Source organism: Spea bombifrons, chromosome 1 (assembly GCF_027358695.1).
Source record: "Spea bombifrons isolate aSpeBom1 chromosome 1, aSpeBom1.2.pri, whole genome shotgun sequence".
NCBI lineage: Eukaryota > Metazoa > Chordata > Amphibia > Anura > Pelobatidae > Spea > Spea bombifrons.
This window is the reverse complement of record NC_071087.1, coordinates 78,480,930-78,497,965: the sequence shown is the minus strand read 5'-3', so window position 1 is coordinate 78,497,965 and position 17,036 is coordinate 78,480,930. Positions and strand designations below refer to the sequence as shown.

The 17,036-nt window shown below is 39.4% G+C and overlaps 1 protein-coding gene across 1 annotated transcript; it reads left to right on the top strand.

The window, feature by feature from the left end:
* The first annotated feature begins 10,778 nt into the window (after positions 1–10,778).
* LOC128492169 (intelectin-1-like) lies at positions 10,779–13,622 on the top strand. The gene is made up of 7 exons (XM_053464635.1): positions 10,779–10,855; positions 11,002–11,130; positions 11,518–11,765; positions 12,185–12,343; positions 12,869–12,989; positions 13,073–13,176; positions 13,444–13,622. Exons 2-7 carry the CDS (start codon positions 11,019–11,021, stop codon positions 13,594–13,596), a joined length of 897 nt encoding a protein of 298 aa, XP_053320610.1. The 5' UTR covers positions 10,779–10,855; positions 11,002–11,018; the 3' UTR covers positions 13,597–13,622.
* The last annotated feature ends 3,414 nt before the right edge of the window (positions 13,623–17,036 follow it).

Here is a 17,036-nt window from a genome sequence, read left to right as displayed (position 1 = left end):
ATCATACAGAGCACATTTGGGATGTGGTGGAACGGGAGATTTGCATCATGGATGTGTAGCCAACAAATCTGCAACAACTGCCTGATGTCATTATGGACAAAAAAGGTGTTTGCAGCACCTTGTATAAAGAATGCTACGAAGAATGAAGGCAGTTCTGAAGACAAAAGGGGGTCCAACCCGATACTAGCGAGGTGTACCTAATAAAGTGGCCAGTGAGTGTATATGTACTGTATACTGTATGTGTGTATGTATGTGTATATCTATGTATGTGTGTGCATGTGTACGTGTGTATGTATATATGTATGTGTGTATATGTATGGTGTGTGTGGGGGCAGAATATAAAGAATACCTGGATACTTGTGGGCTTCAGCTACCCGGAGCCTACCTTTGCCTCACTTCAGTCAGCAGTTCCGTGAGATCAGGGGCAATCCCCTTGACATCACCCCCATTTAAAAGGGAAATGGACGCAGAGTGAGGCGTATCAGGATCCCGCTGCTGTGTACTGGCGGATTCTGGCGTCGACGCGGAGAACCAGAGAAGCGACGAGAAGGTATGAATATAAGTTAGAGGATGAAAAATGTAAAAGGCAAGCAAGCAAGGTAAAATAAAAAAGGAAAGAGGACAGAAAAAACTCAGGAAAGGATGTCAACAAGTGAGGTGCAAAAAAAGAGATAGGACAAAAGGATTTGCCAAAGAGGGAGGAAAGAGAACGGAAAAAAATGGTCAAGAGGCAGAAAAGGGGAAGAGGAAAAAAGGGGGAAAAGAGCTTGTTAAAGGCAGGACAGAGATCCAGGGCCCTTCCTGTTTAATTGTTCAGGGCCCAAAGGTCCTTAATCCAACCCTGCCTGTAACTTCCAAGAACAAAATACAAAAAAAACTACACATGTTGGGTATTTAAAAAATATAGTTTACATGAATAAATCTTGTGGTATGTTGGTTAACTGGGACAATTATTACTATATTTGCTTGATTATAAGACAATCCTGATTATAAGAAGACCACAATTTGAATACTAATTTAGAAAAAAAGAAAAAGCCTGAATATACTATTTACCAATCTCCCCCCTGATATGCCTTAAACCCCCCCTATATGCCCCCCCCCAGACTTACCGATGCATCCGTAGACTTGTCCCCCGTGTTCCAGACAAGTGGGGACAACTGGTGGATGTCTGTGCAATGCGCGCAACAACCTCCACTGCTACCCGGGACTTCCGCCTGGGCTTCTATAACTGAGCACCAGAAGGTCATGTCACGCCGGTGCCCCGGTGGAAGTGTCGGGTAGCAGCAGTGGAGGTTGTCTTCGCAGACATTCACCGACTGCCAGAGAACAGGATCCAGGTCTCCTGCAGCACTGCGGGGAATCATCTGCTGCTGCTGGCTGGCACTTCTGCCAGAGCTTCTATGGTGGAGCACCATATGGTCATGACACGCCGGCAGAAATGCCGGCAGAAGCGGAGGTTGTCTGTAGACATCGTGCAGACGTCCACCGACTGCCGGAGAGGAGGATCCATGTTCCCTGCAGTGCAGCAGGGGATCTGGATCTTAGTCTTGTAATCAGACCTCTATTTGAGCCCAGATTAGAAAATGACCTCTAATGTAAGACGATGGGTATTTTTCAGAGCATTTGCTCTTCTTATAATCAAGCAAATATGGTATTTATGTTTTTTCCTAATAAATAGTTTTCATTATTTTAATGTATTACCGTATTTGCTCGATTATAAGACGAGGTTTTTTTCAGAGCAAATGCTCTGAAAAATACCCCTCGTCTTCTAATCGGGGTCATCTTCTAATCAGACCTCAAATAGAGGTCTGATTAGGAGACTAAGATCCAGATCCCCCGCACCGCTGTAGGGGACCTGGATCCTCCTGTCTCACCCGACCCCCCCCATCATACACACACTTACCGGTGCTTCCTGCTGTGTTGCCGGGGCAGCGGGTTGACGTCTACGCGATCCGCGTAGACAACGTCCGCTGCAGCCGGAAGGAGGTGTGGCTAGCAGCGGGGGTTGTCTGCATCCGTCGCATAGACCTTCCCCGACTGTCAGAGATCAGAGTTCCCCGCACCGGTGCCGCACCGGTGCGGGGAACTCTGATCTCTGACAGCCGGGGAATGTATACGCGACGGACGCATACAAACCCCCGCTGCTAGCCACACCTCCTTCCGGCTGCAGCAGAAGGCGACGTCAACCCGCTGCCCCGGCTGGAAGCACCGGTAAGAGAGGGGGGAGAGCGGGGGAAGGGGGGGTGAGAGAGGGGGGGAGAGAGAGTGTGTGTGTGTTAGTTAGTTAAATGGGGGTATAGGGTGTGTGTGTGTTAAATGGGGGCATAGGGCATTTCTGGAGTGGCGTTAAGGGGGCATTTAATAGAGCACTCTGCCTCCTGAAATGCCTTATACCTCCCTATATGCCACTCTGCCCCATAATATGCCTTTTAACCCCCTAAATGCCAGAGTGGCATATAGGGGTATAAGGCATTTCTGGAGGCAGAGTGCTCTATACAATGCCTTTTAACTCCCTTAATGCCACTCTGCCTCCTGAAATGCCTTATACCTCCCTATATGCCACTCTGCCCCATAATATGCATTTTAACCCCCTAAATGCCAGAATGGGATATAGGGGTATAAGGCATTTCTGGAGGCAGAGTGGCACATAGGGGGTCAAAAGGCATACCATGGGGCACAGTGGCATATAGAGGGTTAAAAGGCATATCATGGGCCACAGTGCCATATTGGAGTGGCAAGCCTGGGGGCAGATGTGCGTAACTGGGGGACAGGTTGGAAAATAAAAGAAATAAAAACAAAAAAAATATTTTTCTCAATCATAGATTTTATTAAAAAAAATAGTTTACATGAATTAACATTTACTGGTAAAACTTTTTTCCTTTGGGGTCGTCTTATATTCAGGCTTTTTCTTTTTTTTCTAAGTTAATATTCAGATTTTGGGGGGTCGTCTTATAATCAGGGTCGTCTTATAATCAGGGTCGTCTTATAATCGAGCAAATACGGTATTTATACTAAATGTTAGTCCATACATCTAAAATGTGTATCTAAATACACAAATGTGTACAAATACACTTATTAAAGAAGAAGTTAAAAAGTACTACTGAGAAAGGTAGGCCGCAAGTTAAAGTAACCTATCTAATGGGTGATATGTTATCAGTAACCAGTGCAGCAGATTAAAGTACCCTGAGTGCATACTGCTAAACATGTCTAGCTGGATCGACAGTACAAGAAAATGTCAGAAGCATACCTTCCCAAAGAAATTAAAACACCGGGACCTCTATTAGCAATCTTAGTGTAGAACCCCATATTGAGCACTGCTTTTAATGGCCTTTCTTTTTGCATCAGATTTATTTCTTAAAAGGTTCCCACTGTTTTGATGGGGGATGTCGTGCCCTGACATTTTCAACATTCTGTGGAAAGATTTGTATAGATTAAACTTTTTTAGTTATAATTATCCAACCAAACATAATTGTGCTTTTTTTTTTATTCAAGGGAGGCTGGATTTGTTTTTAGGCCTCAGTGAGGCAAATTGTGTTTGTCACACTGAAGCTTCTTATCCACTTGCATCTGTTGCATTTGCAAACTAGCAGTGCATATTTGGGAAGCAACATGGCACCATTTAGCTGTGTTGGTCCTGTTTGGGGACCCAGATGGCAATGTTTAGCTGTTTTGGTCCTGTTTGGGACCATGTTAGTACCGATTAGTTGTTTGGATATAAAGATGGCACTGTTTACTTGTGTGGATGGAAATATGGCACTGATAAGTTGTTTGTAGACAACAATGGTACTGGCAAGTGGCAAGCTGTTTGAGAACGTAACAGAAAGTAACCCTCAACAAAATCTAATTTAGTTGACTTTAGTAATTACCTAATAATCATAACAATAAAAGGAAATCTTAAATTTACATTCAATACTTTTTTCTCAAGCAATTTGACAAGCCAAATTTTTCCCCTTAAGGACCGAGGCTGTTTTGACACTTTTGTGGTGCTTGTGTTCAGGTGTAATTTTCTCCTCACCCATTTAGTGTACCCACATAAGTTATATATTGTTTTTTTCAGGACAAGATGGGCTTTCTTCAGATACCATTATTTTGATCGTATCATCTTATTTACTATAAAAAAAATAAAAAAAACATGGTGAAAAATTGAAAAAAAAGACATTTTATGACTTTTATTTGAAAAATCTTTTACTCACCTAAAAAAGCAAGTAAAAAAACTAGCTAAATAGATTCTACTACTTGTCCTGAGTTTAGAGATACCCAATGTTTTTATGTTTTTTTGCTGTTTTTTGTACGTTATAGGGCAATAAGTACAAGCAGCGTTTTATGATTTCCAAATCTTTTTTAACAAATCTGGTCAGTCTGCCTCCATCTCCTCTTTGGAACATCTTTGAAGCCGGTTAACTCAATTTAACCCATTCAAACCATATATTTTTGAAAACTAGACACCCCAGGGTATTCCAAATGCTGTTATTTTAACCCTTTCCATGCACCAATTATACAACTACACTTTGTCAAACTTTGTAATAGTAATTTTTTTTATTTTTTTTTTCCACACAAATTGTACTTTAGTTATAGATATACAGGTTCTGGTATATGTCACTATCAAACAACACCCCGATGTGTGTTCAGGAACATCTCCTGAGTACAGCGATACCCCACATGCATGGGTTTGTCAGATTGTTTGGCTGGTAAAAGGCTACTTTTGGGGCATGCGTAATTCAGGTGGTCATTTGGTCATTCTGCCTCCATCTCCTCTTTGGAATATCTTTGAAGCCGGTTAACTCAATTTAACCCATTCAAACCATATATTTTGGAAAACTAGACACCCCAGGGTATTCCGAATGCTGTTATTTTAACCCTTTTCCATGCACCAATTATAGAACTACACTTTGTCAAACTTTGTAATAGTAATTTTTTTCACACAAATTGTACTTTAGTTATAGATATACAGGTTCTGGTATATGTCACTGTCAAACACCCCCCCAATGTGTGTTCAGGAACATCTCCTGAGTGCAGTGATACCCGACATGCATGGGTTTGTCGGGTTGTTTCAGATTTAAAATGCCACATTTGGGAAGTGCGCTTTTTTTTCTCCATTTTGGTCAGTCTGTACCTATGCCCTATCTGTGAGCTAGGCCACTCCAATTTACCCCATCAGCCATTTTTTTTATATATTAGACACCCCTTGGGTATTTGAAGTGCTTTTATTTTAACTCTTTGAGATTTTTGAGAAATTTTAGCACTTGCTCAAAATAATAAACTTTATTTTTTTATTTTTTTATTTTTTTAATACTTTTTTATATTTTTTTTACACATTTTGCTGGTACTGGATGGTTCATCTAGTGACATCACTGCATAATTATTTTTAAATGTTAGCACATTTTTTTTTTTTCCATTTTTTTTTTTGAATATTTTACTAATCACATAGTGATTAGAAAGCTGGGCTCCATTGACTTGCATGGTTGAATGCAGTACCTGTATTCAACCAGCAAGTGGAGCCAGTTCTCTAGAGGGTCTGGAGACCATCTAGCAAACTTTTTCTTGTTTGTTTTTTTTACAGAGCGGCGGCCATCTTACTTGATGGCGAAGATCACCGGTAGCTGCGGCTGTGACCGCTCTCCGGAGCGGTCACAGCCCACCTAAAGGTAAGTGTTCGGTGTCGCTGGATGCCTCCTGATCGAGGCATTCCAGCGACACCATTTAAGTTTAGGAGGCGATCGTTGATCGCCTCCTAAACGCTTTTAAAACGGGCGTCCGCCACCATACAATGTATGGCGGCTGTTGACGCCCCGGGGAGGGGCCAGACATGGCCCCCGATGCCGATCTCGGCCTTGCTGAATGCCTCGACATCGAGGCATTGCAGCAAGGCCGTTTAAGCGAAGAAAGTGATCCTTGATCACTTTCTAAGCTTATTTAACTTTTTGACGGTTCAGGACCGTCAAAGGTCATTTAGTGACCTTCTTGTCATGACGGTCCTGAACCGGCAAAGGTCGCGAAGGGGTTAATTACATTTACTACAAAAAATTGTTAACTTTTTTGCAGTTTGTTATATTTGGTTAGTAAGTTATACATGTTTTAAAAGTTCCTGCTCATTGAGAAACAATAAAAATAGATGTCTAACATGAATAGAAGTATACAATTTTTATGTAGCCAGTGCATAAATACTGCAAATCCAGTCCTGAGGGTCAAAGTGTCCCTGAATGGCAGTTAGGTAGTCACCCTAGTGCAAACCTCATCACAAAACTTTTCAGGGCTCATTCACATGATCTTTGAAGCCATTAATTCTCATTTTTATGGCCCAAGTAAAAAATTCATCTAAGATATCAAATAACAAAAAAACAGATTGAAACATTGCTGCTCTGCAGAAGGGTGTATGTATGCTCCTGGTCCCACTGTTTGGAAGATGGTTTGCACTCTCCATTATTATGAATGATGTTAATAGATTTGAATGTCCTGTCTTCAATGTTCACTGTCAGCAAGAGAGTGGAATATAAAGCTGGACCAACTCTTCCCTTTGATCACTTCTTGGTGGATGGAAGTCCATATTTCTGTTATGGTTTTTTTAAGAGCCGACCACTTTTGTGACTGACTTATACAACACATTAACGCACCATGGGGTGGGGGGTTGTCTGACATTAAACTAAAACAATGACTGGTTGCATATACTAGCTGTCTGCCAGAGATAATCCCCTCACCAAGTGATGGGATGATATACTGCTGGGGGTGAACACAGAAGTCTTTACAAAGCCAGGGCCCATGGTCGGTAGGGTTACGTCACAGTTAACATATGTTAAAACATACTGGTACTTAAGGTGAAGAAGGCCCTGCTCTTGCGAGCTTATTCTCTCTCACTAGGACAGTTCTTAGGTTGTTTGCCATTATTGTAGCTTTTGTTTTGCCAGCTTATATAGTCAACCCAACTCTCATCCTACCTAAATTATACTGTAGGTAATCTGGAGATAATAGCCCAGGAAAGAATGAGCCACAGGCTGCAAAGTCACATGTCTGTATAGTAAATAGTGTTCTTGGAAGGTGTCATTACTTTATTTACTGTAGGTTTATAGAAGTGACATACACATACACAGTGACAGGTTCCATCAATTACTGCATACCACTGGGCAACTGCCACATGACATGAGTTTTTTTTTAACCATATTTCCCCAGCTGTTATGAAAGTAATATTTTTCACTACTGCCATCTCCTGTCTCTATAATTGGGTTTTCATTTTTAAAACAGATTTGTATCACAGATTTACCAGTCCAGAAACAGTTAGTTGTAAAAAGCAGCCCTGGTGGGACACTGTTACTGGATCCTGCAAAACCCAATCGTAGGACAGATGTTTGCAAATAGATCTGTACAAAAAGCTGCCCCATCACAAATGATTTTATGAAATTCAGCTACAAATTGTTAGCATATTTTCAAAAAGTTGTTTTTTTTGAGCAGGGATGTGCCTAGAGATAGTGGCGCCTGGGTGAAATACCGGTATTTCTTCGGCAGTCGTAAATTACACATACAGAAATAATTACACACAAACACGCTCTACGCACTACGTTCTACACCATTTACTAACGCATACTCATTGCAATACCATACTCTTAGGCATACATACAAATGCTGCCTCATTTCCCTTACGAAAAATTACTGCAGTTTTTTCTGAAGTAATACTGCAGTTTTTTGGACATGAAAAAACTGCAATACTGCACTTTTACTGCAGTATTACTGCACATTTACTGCAGTTTTACTGCATTTGTACTTCACTGTACTGCAGTTTTACTGCACATTTACTGCACTTTTTTTATATTGCAAACCTACAGTTGTGCTTCAATGTACCGCAGCTTTATTGCATTTGTACTTCCGTACAAAAATAACTGCAGTGAAGTACAAATGCAGTAAAACTGCAGTAAATGTGCAGTAATACTGCAGTAAAAGTGCAGTATTGCAGTTTTTTCATGTCCAAAAAACTGCAGTATTACTTCAGAAAAACTGAAGTAATTTTTTCGTAAGGGTTATCTAAGGTCCAACACTGACACAATAACTGTATCCTGACATAATATAGGGAATTATTGGCCCTTACTGGAACAGTCTGTTTTTTTCAGTGAGGTAAAAAATCAGTGGAGGTTTGCAACACAGACCTCCATTAACCTCTGTGACAATGGCTGATTTTATTTTTTGTACCCTTTATGGCAATGGCTGTTTTAACATTTCTGCTGTGCTTGTGTTTAGCTGTAATTTTCTTCTTTTTCCTTTACTGTACCCACACAAGTTATATATTGTTTTTTTTCAGGACTTTCTTTAGATATGCTTAAAAAAATATATTTTACTTGAAAAAATATTTTACTCATCTTCAAAAGCTAATGAAAAAACCTGATAGATTCTACTATTTGTCTTGAGGTAGTGTGATAAGGAGTCAGGGTGTTTAGTAGATTGGACTAAAATAACAGTGACAGCGCACATAGAAATGCAGCTGCCTGAAAACATTATATTATGGAAAAAGTAGAAATGTTTTAAAAAAGGAAACAGAAAAAATGTATTTTATTTGCTACTAGTCATAAAAAAATATCACATGCTAGGTATGGCACCCATTTTGCAACAGCTCTTTTTTTGCAGCACCCTCCTTTTCTCAGTATTACGGCTAAGTGTAATGAGAGTTGTGTTCCAAATTTTCTTTTGTGTGTCATTATATCTTGACTTTAATGGGGGGGGGGGTTAGAATTGAAGAGGCATCTTTGAGGGCTGCCTGTCAGCAATCTTGCATGTATGCGCGTGAAACTTCCGCCAGGGATCAACGACAATATGAAAAAGTGATTTGAGGAATTGCTAACTGCGGGGCCAACACATAGCAGATACACAACTGGCTGTCAGGGAACACTTTGACATCTGTATATCTCTTACATAGCTGGCACTTGGCGTTTAATCCATAAGCCCTTAAAAAATTGCAGTTTATGAATATCTAATTGGATTCAATTGACTGCTCATGGCCAATCCTTGCAGTAAATATTTCCAGGGCATAATTTATTTGATAAAAAGTATTTTCTAAAAATCTAAATTGCTCAAAATTGTACCTGCAGAAGGAACATTTCTCCAGGCAAATCCAGGCAATTATCAAGAAATACGAGTATTAGAAAAATGTACACAGACAGGTCTGGCTGCTAATAGTGATGTGTCCCCTCCAGCTGTGTTTGTTGCTAAGTGCTGTACAATTTCATGTACTTTTGTTGTATTCTGTCAACATTGGCCATCTGGCACACCAGGAAAATTCCCAGTGGGACGGTGGCCAATAGGGCCGCACATTTACCTTTACTGCCGCTCCAGCAGCAGATTGGGTTCTGCAGTGTGCAGCAGCTGGCTGGATATGCACGGCCTATAAAACAGGTAAAATGCAGTCATCTAGCTGCTCTTAATTGGCAGTTGCTGGCCTTAAAGTGCCAGTACCACTTTGTCACTCCCAGTTAGGCCCTGATTCTGTATTATGTTTTTTGAATTACACGATGCAGCACCATACCTAAATTAAAGTCAAATTATATATGATCACGATGCATATGAACAGATCATACAAAGGACTATACAAATAATGACTGCAGTAAATTAGCATGAGCATATAGGTAGGCATGGTACTGTATATTGTATTCAGTGCGGAGTAACTGCATTTAAGAGGTGGTAATCAGTAATATTGCAGAATGTAAAGTGTTTTAGTATATTAAAGCAACTGGCAGGATTAAAAGACTGCAAAATTATTCCATCCATCAGGGGAGTAACTGGAAAACACAAGCCCCGTGCGAAAATTCACAACTTACACTTCACAAAGTAACATGACACATAGTGCCACATTTGCCTCCAAACAGCTTGTGTGTGCCACCTTTGCCCCCAAGCACATGCATGTTCACACATACTTATACATACACATCTATGTTCACACATACTTATACACAGACATTGCTCATGGTCCAGGTTGGAAGGGCCCTTTGAACAATTTCAGAACTGGCATGAGAAGACAGGAACAAGTGGTTCCAGGGTTTGCCTGGGCCTCTTAGAGAGAACAAGCCCCATGGAAGATTTCTGCATGTTCACTACGTCATCATGTGAAGGGCGCAACTGCATCTCATTTTATTATGTAGCATACGTTATAAACTAACTTTGAGCCAAGCTGGCTATGGTGTTTGACTAATTGATTTTGAGTGCACATTTAATGAAATAACCCAAATAAGTTTGTAATGGGTTCACCAAGCGAGCTGTAGTCACAGAGATCACCAAGATGTATCATCCTGTTGTCCCCAAAATCACTCCCAGCACCAGACAGCATGCACACCTTGGAACCCTGCCATGTGTACCTAATAAGTAGACACAACTGCCTTTAATTGAGTACTGCAAAAAAGAACATTTAATTGAACAGAACACAGCATATTTATACACAGCCAGGATTAAACAACAGAACAAGAGGTCTCAATCACATCAGCACATAATTGAATCACATCACTCAAGATTAACAAGATTTAACTAGAACAATTTAAAAACTAGTTAACTTAAGGTGCAGGGAAACAATGGCATGAAAGGGGCCTCCCATGGTGTGAGCAGTCTGTGTACACTTTAACCTGTATTGACAAGTGACCCCCATATCTCCCCACAGGAGGAACCATGGTTCAGTTGCCCAGGTTGAATGTGGGCAAATGCCCATAAGACTGCATAGTTCAGGGGGGGCTGTGTCTGGCCCAGAAATGTACTTCCGCCACAAAGTTATTCTAAAGAATGTTGGTGAACCAGTTTGGGAGCCCATGACCTCTATAAAAGGGCTTTATCTTGTGGACATTTACATCTTGTTGGATTGGAGAGTTCCAGCAAGTCCAGAATCACTGACAAGGTGAATATGTGTGGACAGTGTACTCCCTGTTTCAAATGCCTGTGTGTTACCTTTCTACTGCATAGCCCAGGCTGCATGCAGGTTGCAAAGAAGCTGTACATTAGTGTGTATATTCTTGTGTCCTTTAACACTTATCTATTCTACAGTATTAGCCACTTGCAAGATGCTGAAGATTACTGTGTTACTTTTTACCCTGGTGTTAACCCCAGGATTCTGTGAAGACTACTGGTACAGAAGCTGCAATGACATTAAAGCAGCAAACAAATATGCTATGGGTGAGTAAACCTAATCCCCACCCAAGCAAGAGAATAATTTCCATGACTGTTAGTTTATGGGGTTTTGTGAACGGCAACCAGGAACAAAAGCATGAATTATATTTGTGCTTTATAGAAATTGTCTGGCTCAACTTGATAATTGTATATGCAACAATAATATGCCCAGTCAATATGATATGTTTGTGGCAAACCACAATTTGATTTCTCCTATATGCTATTATTATTGTGCAAGCTTTGGTTTCCATGAATCCACAGCTAGTGATATGTTCACACACCCTATCACCATCATGTTGCAGAACACAAACAAAATCCAAGCGACTGATAGTTGGTAGGTGAAGAGAGCATTTTGTATTGTGGAATAAAATATCTAATGTCCTGTTATCACAGATGGGATATACACCCTCATCACCAATAACAATGAGTTGTATCATACATTCTGTGACATGACAACCAACGGTGGAGGTTGGACCTTAGTGGCCAGTGTCCATGAGAACAATTTGTATGGGAAATGCACAGTAGGAGATCGTTGGTCAAGTCAGCAGGGGAACTCGATTAACTACCCAAATGGAGACGGCAACTGGGCGAACTACGCCACTTTTGGGCAAGCGGTGGGAGCAACCAGTGATGACTACAAGGTATAAACCACTTAAGGGCTCTGGGCAGATATAATTATCTATCTACTGCGGTAATATATTTGGGTTTAATGTATTACTCTAAAGGGTTTTACTTGTTTTTTATATAAGAATTCTTATAAGAATAAGAAATCTTTTTAGTCTAGTCTCTGGGCACATGGTTAAATTACCACTCTACTTGCAATGCATGGCTAGATTCTCGCTATAGAGTAGTCGCTATAATCTCATGGTCCATGCCATGTTCTCAGAATTTTTACTAAAATCTCAATGCCCAGGTTCTCAATCACCTACAGGTCTGTGTTTTGCTACATATCACTACTAGTAGAGATTAGGAGATTATTTTGTTTATAACGTGTTATGTCAAATCCTTTATAAACCTATTTTGCAGACTTTGAGATTTGTTTCAAACCTCCCTCTTTCAGAATCCAGGTTATTATGACATTCCAGCCAAAGACGTGAGCTTGTGGCATGTGCCCAATGAGACTCCACTTTCAAAATGGAGAGAAGCAGCTCTGTTGAGATATCGCACACAAAATGGTTTCTTAACCAATGAGGGTGGGAACCTCTTCCAGCTTTACAAGGTAACACTAAGGGCTGCAGGATTGTATTATAATACAACCCTTTCCCCCAAATCCAGAAAGTCCTGTCTTTCCTTTTTCTGAGTTGTAATATGTTTCACATAGTGCCATTACAAAACTCACTGCAAATTGTTTTCAGGGAAAATATTATTATGGGGTAAATAAATGAAATTACATTAAAACACATTTTCCAGTGCATAAAAAATTACAGAGCACAAATAAAACTTTAAATAAATGTGGTGGTTTCCAGATCAAGGCATGCAAAGGAATATATCTTTGGCATTTTTTCCCCAATTTAGCAGTGTATTATCTATATACCTGGAAAACTGTGAATATTTTTTTTAAATACATTTATTTAACTGTTTCACATATATGGTTATGGGTTTAAAAAAAACCCTAAAAAGTCCAGAAAAATATCAAGTGTGTGGCTACACTAGATGAGAAAGAGGGGAGACATAGAAAAAACAAGACTATGTTTATCTAATATTAAAGTGTCAAGAAAGCAACATTTCTATCATCTTTCAACAGAAATATCCAGTGAAATACAACGTTGGTAACTGCTTGACCAACAATGGTCCTGCTGTTCCAGTTGTATACGACTATGGAGATGCTGAAAAGACGACCAACTACTACTCTCCACTTGGGAAAAGTAAGAAGATAAATTGTTAATGAGGTTGATCTTTATAGGTGCTTGATAGGTCTGTTTATACTAAGCATCCATTCCCTCTCCAGATGAGTTTACTGCTGGATATATCCACTTTCGTGTCATTAATAGTGAAAAGGCTGCTCAAGCTCTTTGTCCGGGGGTGAAGGTGACTGGGTGTAATACTGAACATGTAAGTATGACAGCTCCCTAAAATTAACCCCCAAATATACAAACCAAGTGTAAATGATCTGAAACTGCCATCATCCAGATATAAGCTCCACCTGTGCATTTGTTAAAAAAAAAAGAACAGGACCAGGCTGGTGTAATTACTTAGTAGTAAACCACTAAAATAAGTAGTAAACCACTAATTAGCAGGAATTGGTCTATGCTCATATAGGATATGATCTCTCACCATCACCACACATACTAAGAGTTGACCTCTACTTTACTCTTGCAGCATTGCATTGGAGGAGGAGGCTTCTTTCCAGAGGGTAATCCCCTACAGTGCGGAGATTTCACAGCTTTTGACTGGAATGGATATGGTACTCGTATTGCATGGAGTGCCAGCAAGGAGATCACTGAATCAGCTGTGCTCATTTTCTACCGCTAATATGAATATTGTCTTGGTGCCTTGCAGAGTTTGTGTAATGTTTCTTTCAAACATGTGGTTTGGTATTGACAAGGTGCATTTACACCATTAATCTGATACAGGTGCTAAGGGTTAAAGGACTAGTTAGGCTAACAGGAATAGAAATAATGGGGGGGGGCGTATTATTCATTGCATTTAGATTAACACCTAGTATTTCTCCCTAGTTCAATGAATTAGCATATACAGTATTTACAGTAATGCATCTTGTTAATTTATACACTGTTGTGTTCACCTCTTTGCTTAAATAAACAGTGTAAACAATATTCTTTACATATTTATATATACAGCCAAGGCCAGATCAAGGAGTTTTGGGCTCTGGAGCAATTATTCATGAAGGACCCCTTTCTTTGGGTTTCCTGCTTTTAGCAAGTACTTTAGCAAGTTTCTCCTTGCAGTCTTTTTTCCTTCAGTTCTACTCTTTCATCCTTTATTTCCCTCTGTTCTATTCTTTTTTTGCCCTATCTCATTTTTGCACCTAGCTTCTTGAGATAATTTCCCATCGCCTTTCTCTTTTTTCTTTTATCTTGATTGTTTTCCTTTTACATTTTTCATTCTCCTAATTCCTATTCTGCCCCTCACACATATATACTGTATACACACACATGGACACATAGCGAGGGACTTGAAATTTACTACAATCTTATTGCCACAATGAGGGTAAATGTTCAATACAAGCTTTGACAAGCCTTATGTTCATAATTTAAAGAGTAAAGTATATGTCATACGATATATAGGGTATGGAAGTAGAACATGACCTATGTTACCACTAATTTAGATCCCTAAAACATATGTAACTACATAGCACTCCCTTCTAATATGAATCTGCTGGCTGAATACAATATGCTAGCTCAATACAAGTAACCAATAAATGGCTATAAATTTTGTCCACAAGTGTTCTAAAGTGAATATTAGGTAAAATATGCTTACAGGAACACAATGACTTAAACTGCTGAATGATCGTAAAAATGCTTCTGCTGAGCTGAAAAGAGGAGTTTGACCCGAATTAATAACTTTTTTTACATTGTCTGTGTAATCCCATTATCTCTGCTGAAAGATATATCAGTCATTGGCCTTGTCATATTCAGGATAGCCATATGCATATCATTTTTGGGATGCTACTGGGTCTACATTTCTGTTTTTTTTTACTTGGAATCAATTTACTGCACTCTTTTCTCATTTGATGCAGTATGGTGGTCTCATATTTCAATTTAACCCAAGAGTTTAACATAAGAGGGTGTCATATTGATGGTCTACCTTGGGCAAGCACTTTGCATTCATGTTACTCAGCCACCGACTCAGTTACCCACCAAATAATCTTACTAAATAAAATGAATACAATTACCAAGTAAATGAGGCATCGATTCAGTTACCCACCAAATAATCTTACTAAATAAAATGAATACAATTACCAATCTCCCTCAAAATATCATAGCAGTTAATTTACATAACTTATTAAACTAACTTTATTCCTGACTAAACATACTTTTTTTGTTTTAACCCCTGAATAAGACACACAAGCCAGTGCTAACTACCCATTCATCAAATAGTATATAACATTATATTTATTAAAATTCAACACTTACTAAATATGGGTAAGTAAACCAAACATATTATTAGGTAATGTCCACTAAACAATTATATTAATACATTTAAATAAAATTAATACATTTTAAAAAAATGTCCCCTATCTAAACTTACACTTTATGGCTCCCAACTCGCCAAAAGTACTTAAGCCCAATTTACTAATGTAATAATACAATAAATTCCCTATTAATTCCAAATTAATCTGATTATTTAAAATTAATAAAATAATATTATTAACATAATTTCTAAATAAATTTGCAGCATTAGCTGTCCTGCCAGAGATTGCTGCAGTAGCTCGGCACTGGAGCAGGTTTGGGTGAGACTGGAGATGCGGTGCTTGTGTTTAGCTGTAATTTTCTTCTTTCCCGTTTACTGAACGCACAGGAGATATATTGTTTTTTTCAGGACAATAAGGGCTTTCTTTAGATGTCATGTTATTTTGATTGTATCATATCATTTACTATAAAAAAGTATAAAATATGGTGAAAAATTTAGACTTTAAAATTGGAAATTAGACATGTGGTCATCCTTCCCCCTGTGTTAATTCGGACATTGTTGAAAACGGCCAATTCAATTTACCTCATCAAATCATAAATTTTTTAAAATGCCAGTATTTTAACTTTTTCCATGCGAGAATTGTTTAAAGATAAAGCACTAATTTTAGGACCTTCAGTGGGAAATTATTTTAACGTTACCATTTTTTTATTTTTGTAACTTTTTTTTTTTCTTCTTTTTTTTTTTTTTTTTTACATTTTTTATTTACTAATCCCATTGTGATTAGAAAGCTGGGCTCCATTGACTTGCATGGTTGAGTGCAGTACCTGTATTCAACCTGCAAGGGGAGCCAGAGTTCTCAGGACTGTCTGGAGAGACTCCCTTGGGAAACTTTTTCAACTCCTGGGGTGGGTGTTAGGTGTCACTGAATGCCTCGCTATGGAGGCATTTCAGCGACACCATTGAAGTTTTTAAAATGGGCGCCCGCCTCCATACAGTGTATGGTGGACATTGACGTCCCGGGGAGGGGCTAGACACAGCCCCTGGTGCCGATCTCGGTGTTGCGAAATGCCTCGACATTGAGGCGTTACAGCAACACTGTTTGGGTGCAGAAAGCGATCCACGTTTGCTTTCTGTTTAAAGTCATGGCAGTCCTGGCACGTCAATTGTCGGTAACCGGATGTTAGTGGATGATGTCCCCGGACTGTCAATTGTCATCAAGGGTTTAATCCCATCAACTACCAGACAACTCTCTGTTTACATTATGTTTAAACACAAAACTTTAATAAAGAATATTAAAATAAAGTTTGGTTGATTTACTGGAAGCACCTATCTCTTTGCAGGAAATCTGCTCTATTATTAAATCTCTACCAGCTCATAAGACGCCACGGCCTAATGGCCTCAGTGCGGAATATTATAAAATTTTGCCGCCTCACTTGTTGCCTCACCTCTGTGAATTATATAATCGCCTCCTCGCGGGTGAGATACTCCCGAGAGACTTTAATCTTTCTAGGACTGTCCTTATCGCTAAGCCGAATCGGGGCCCTGAATTGATGTCTTCCAACCGTCCAATCTCCCTCCTTAACCAGGATTTTAAGATTCTGACTGCAGTGATGGCTTTACGTCTTCAACCCATCCTGGCAAGGTTGATAGGTCTGTCCCAAATGGGTTTCCTTCGTGGGAGACACTCTACCCAAAATGTTAGGAGTATGATTTCAGCCATTGCCTCTACTAAATTAACAAAAAATAAATCAGCCATCAGCCATTACGTTTAATCGTATCTCATGGCAATATCTAACGTCCCTTTTTAAATTTCATCACTT

Bases quoted from the DNA above. Each gene is read 5' to 3' on its own strand.
- LOC128492169 (XM_053464635.1), top strand. From the start codon at position 11,019: ATGCTGAAGATTACTGTGTTACTTTTTACCCTGGTGTTAACCCCAGGA. The intron at 11,131-11,517 runs GTGAGTAAACCT...CTGTTATCACAG, and splicing joins AGCAAACAAATATGCTATGG to ATGGGATATACACCCTCATC. The intron at 11,766-12,184 runs GTATAAACCACT...TCCCTCTTTCAG, and splicing joins CAACCAGTGATGACTACAAG to AATCCAGGTTATTATGACAT.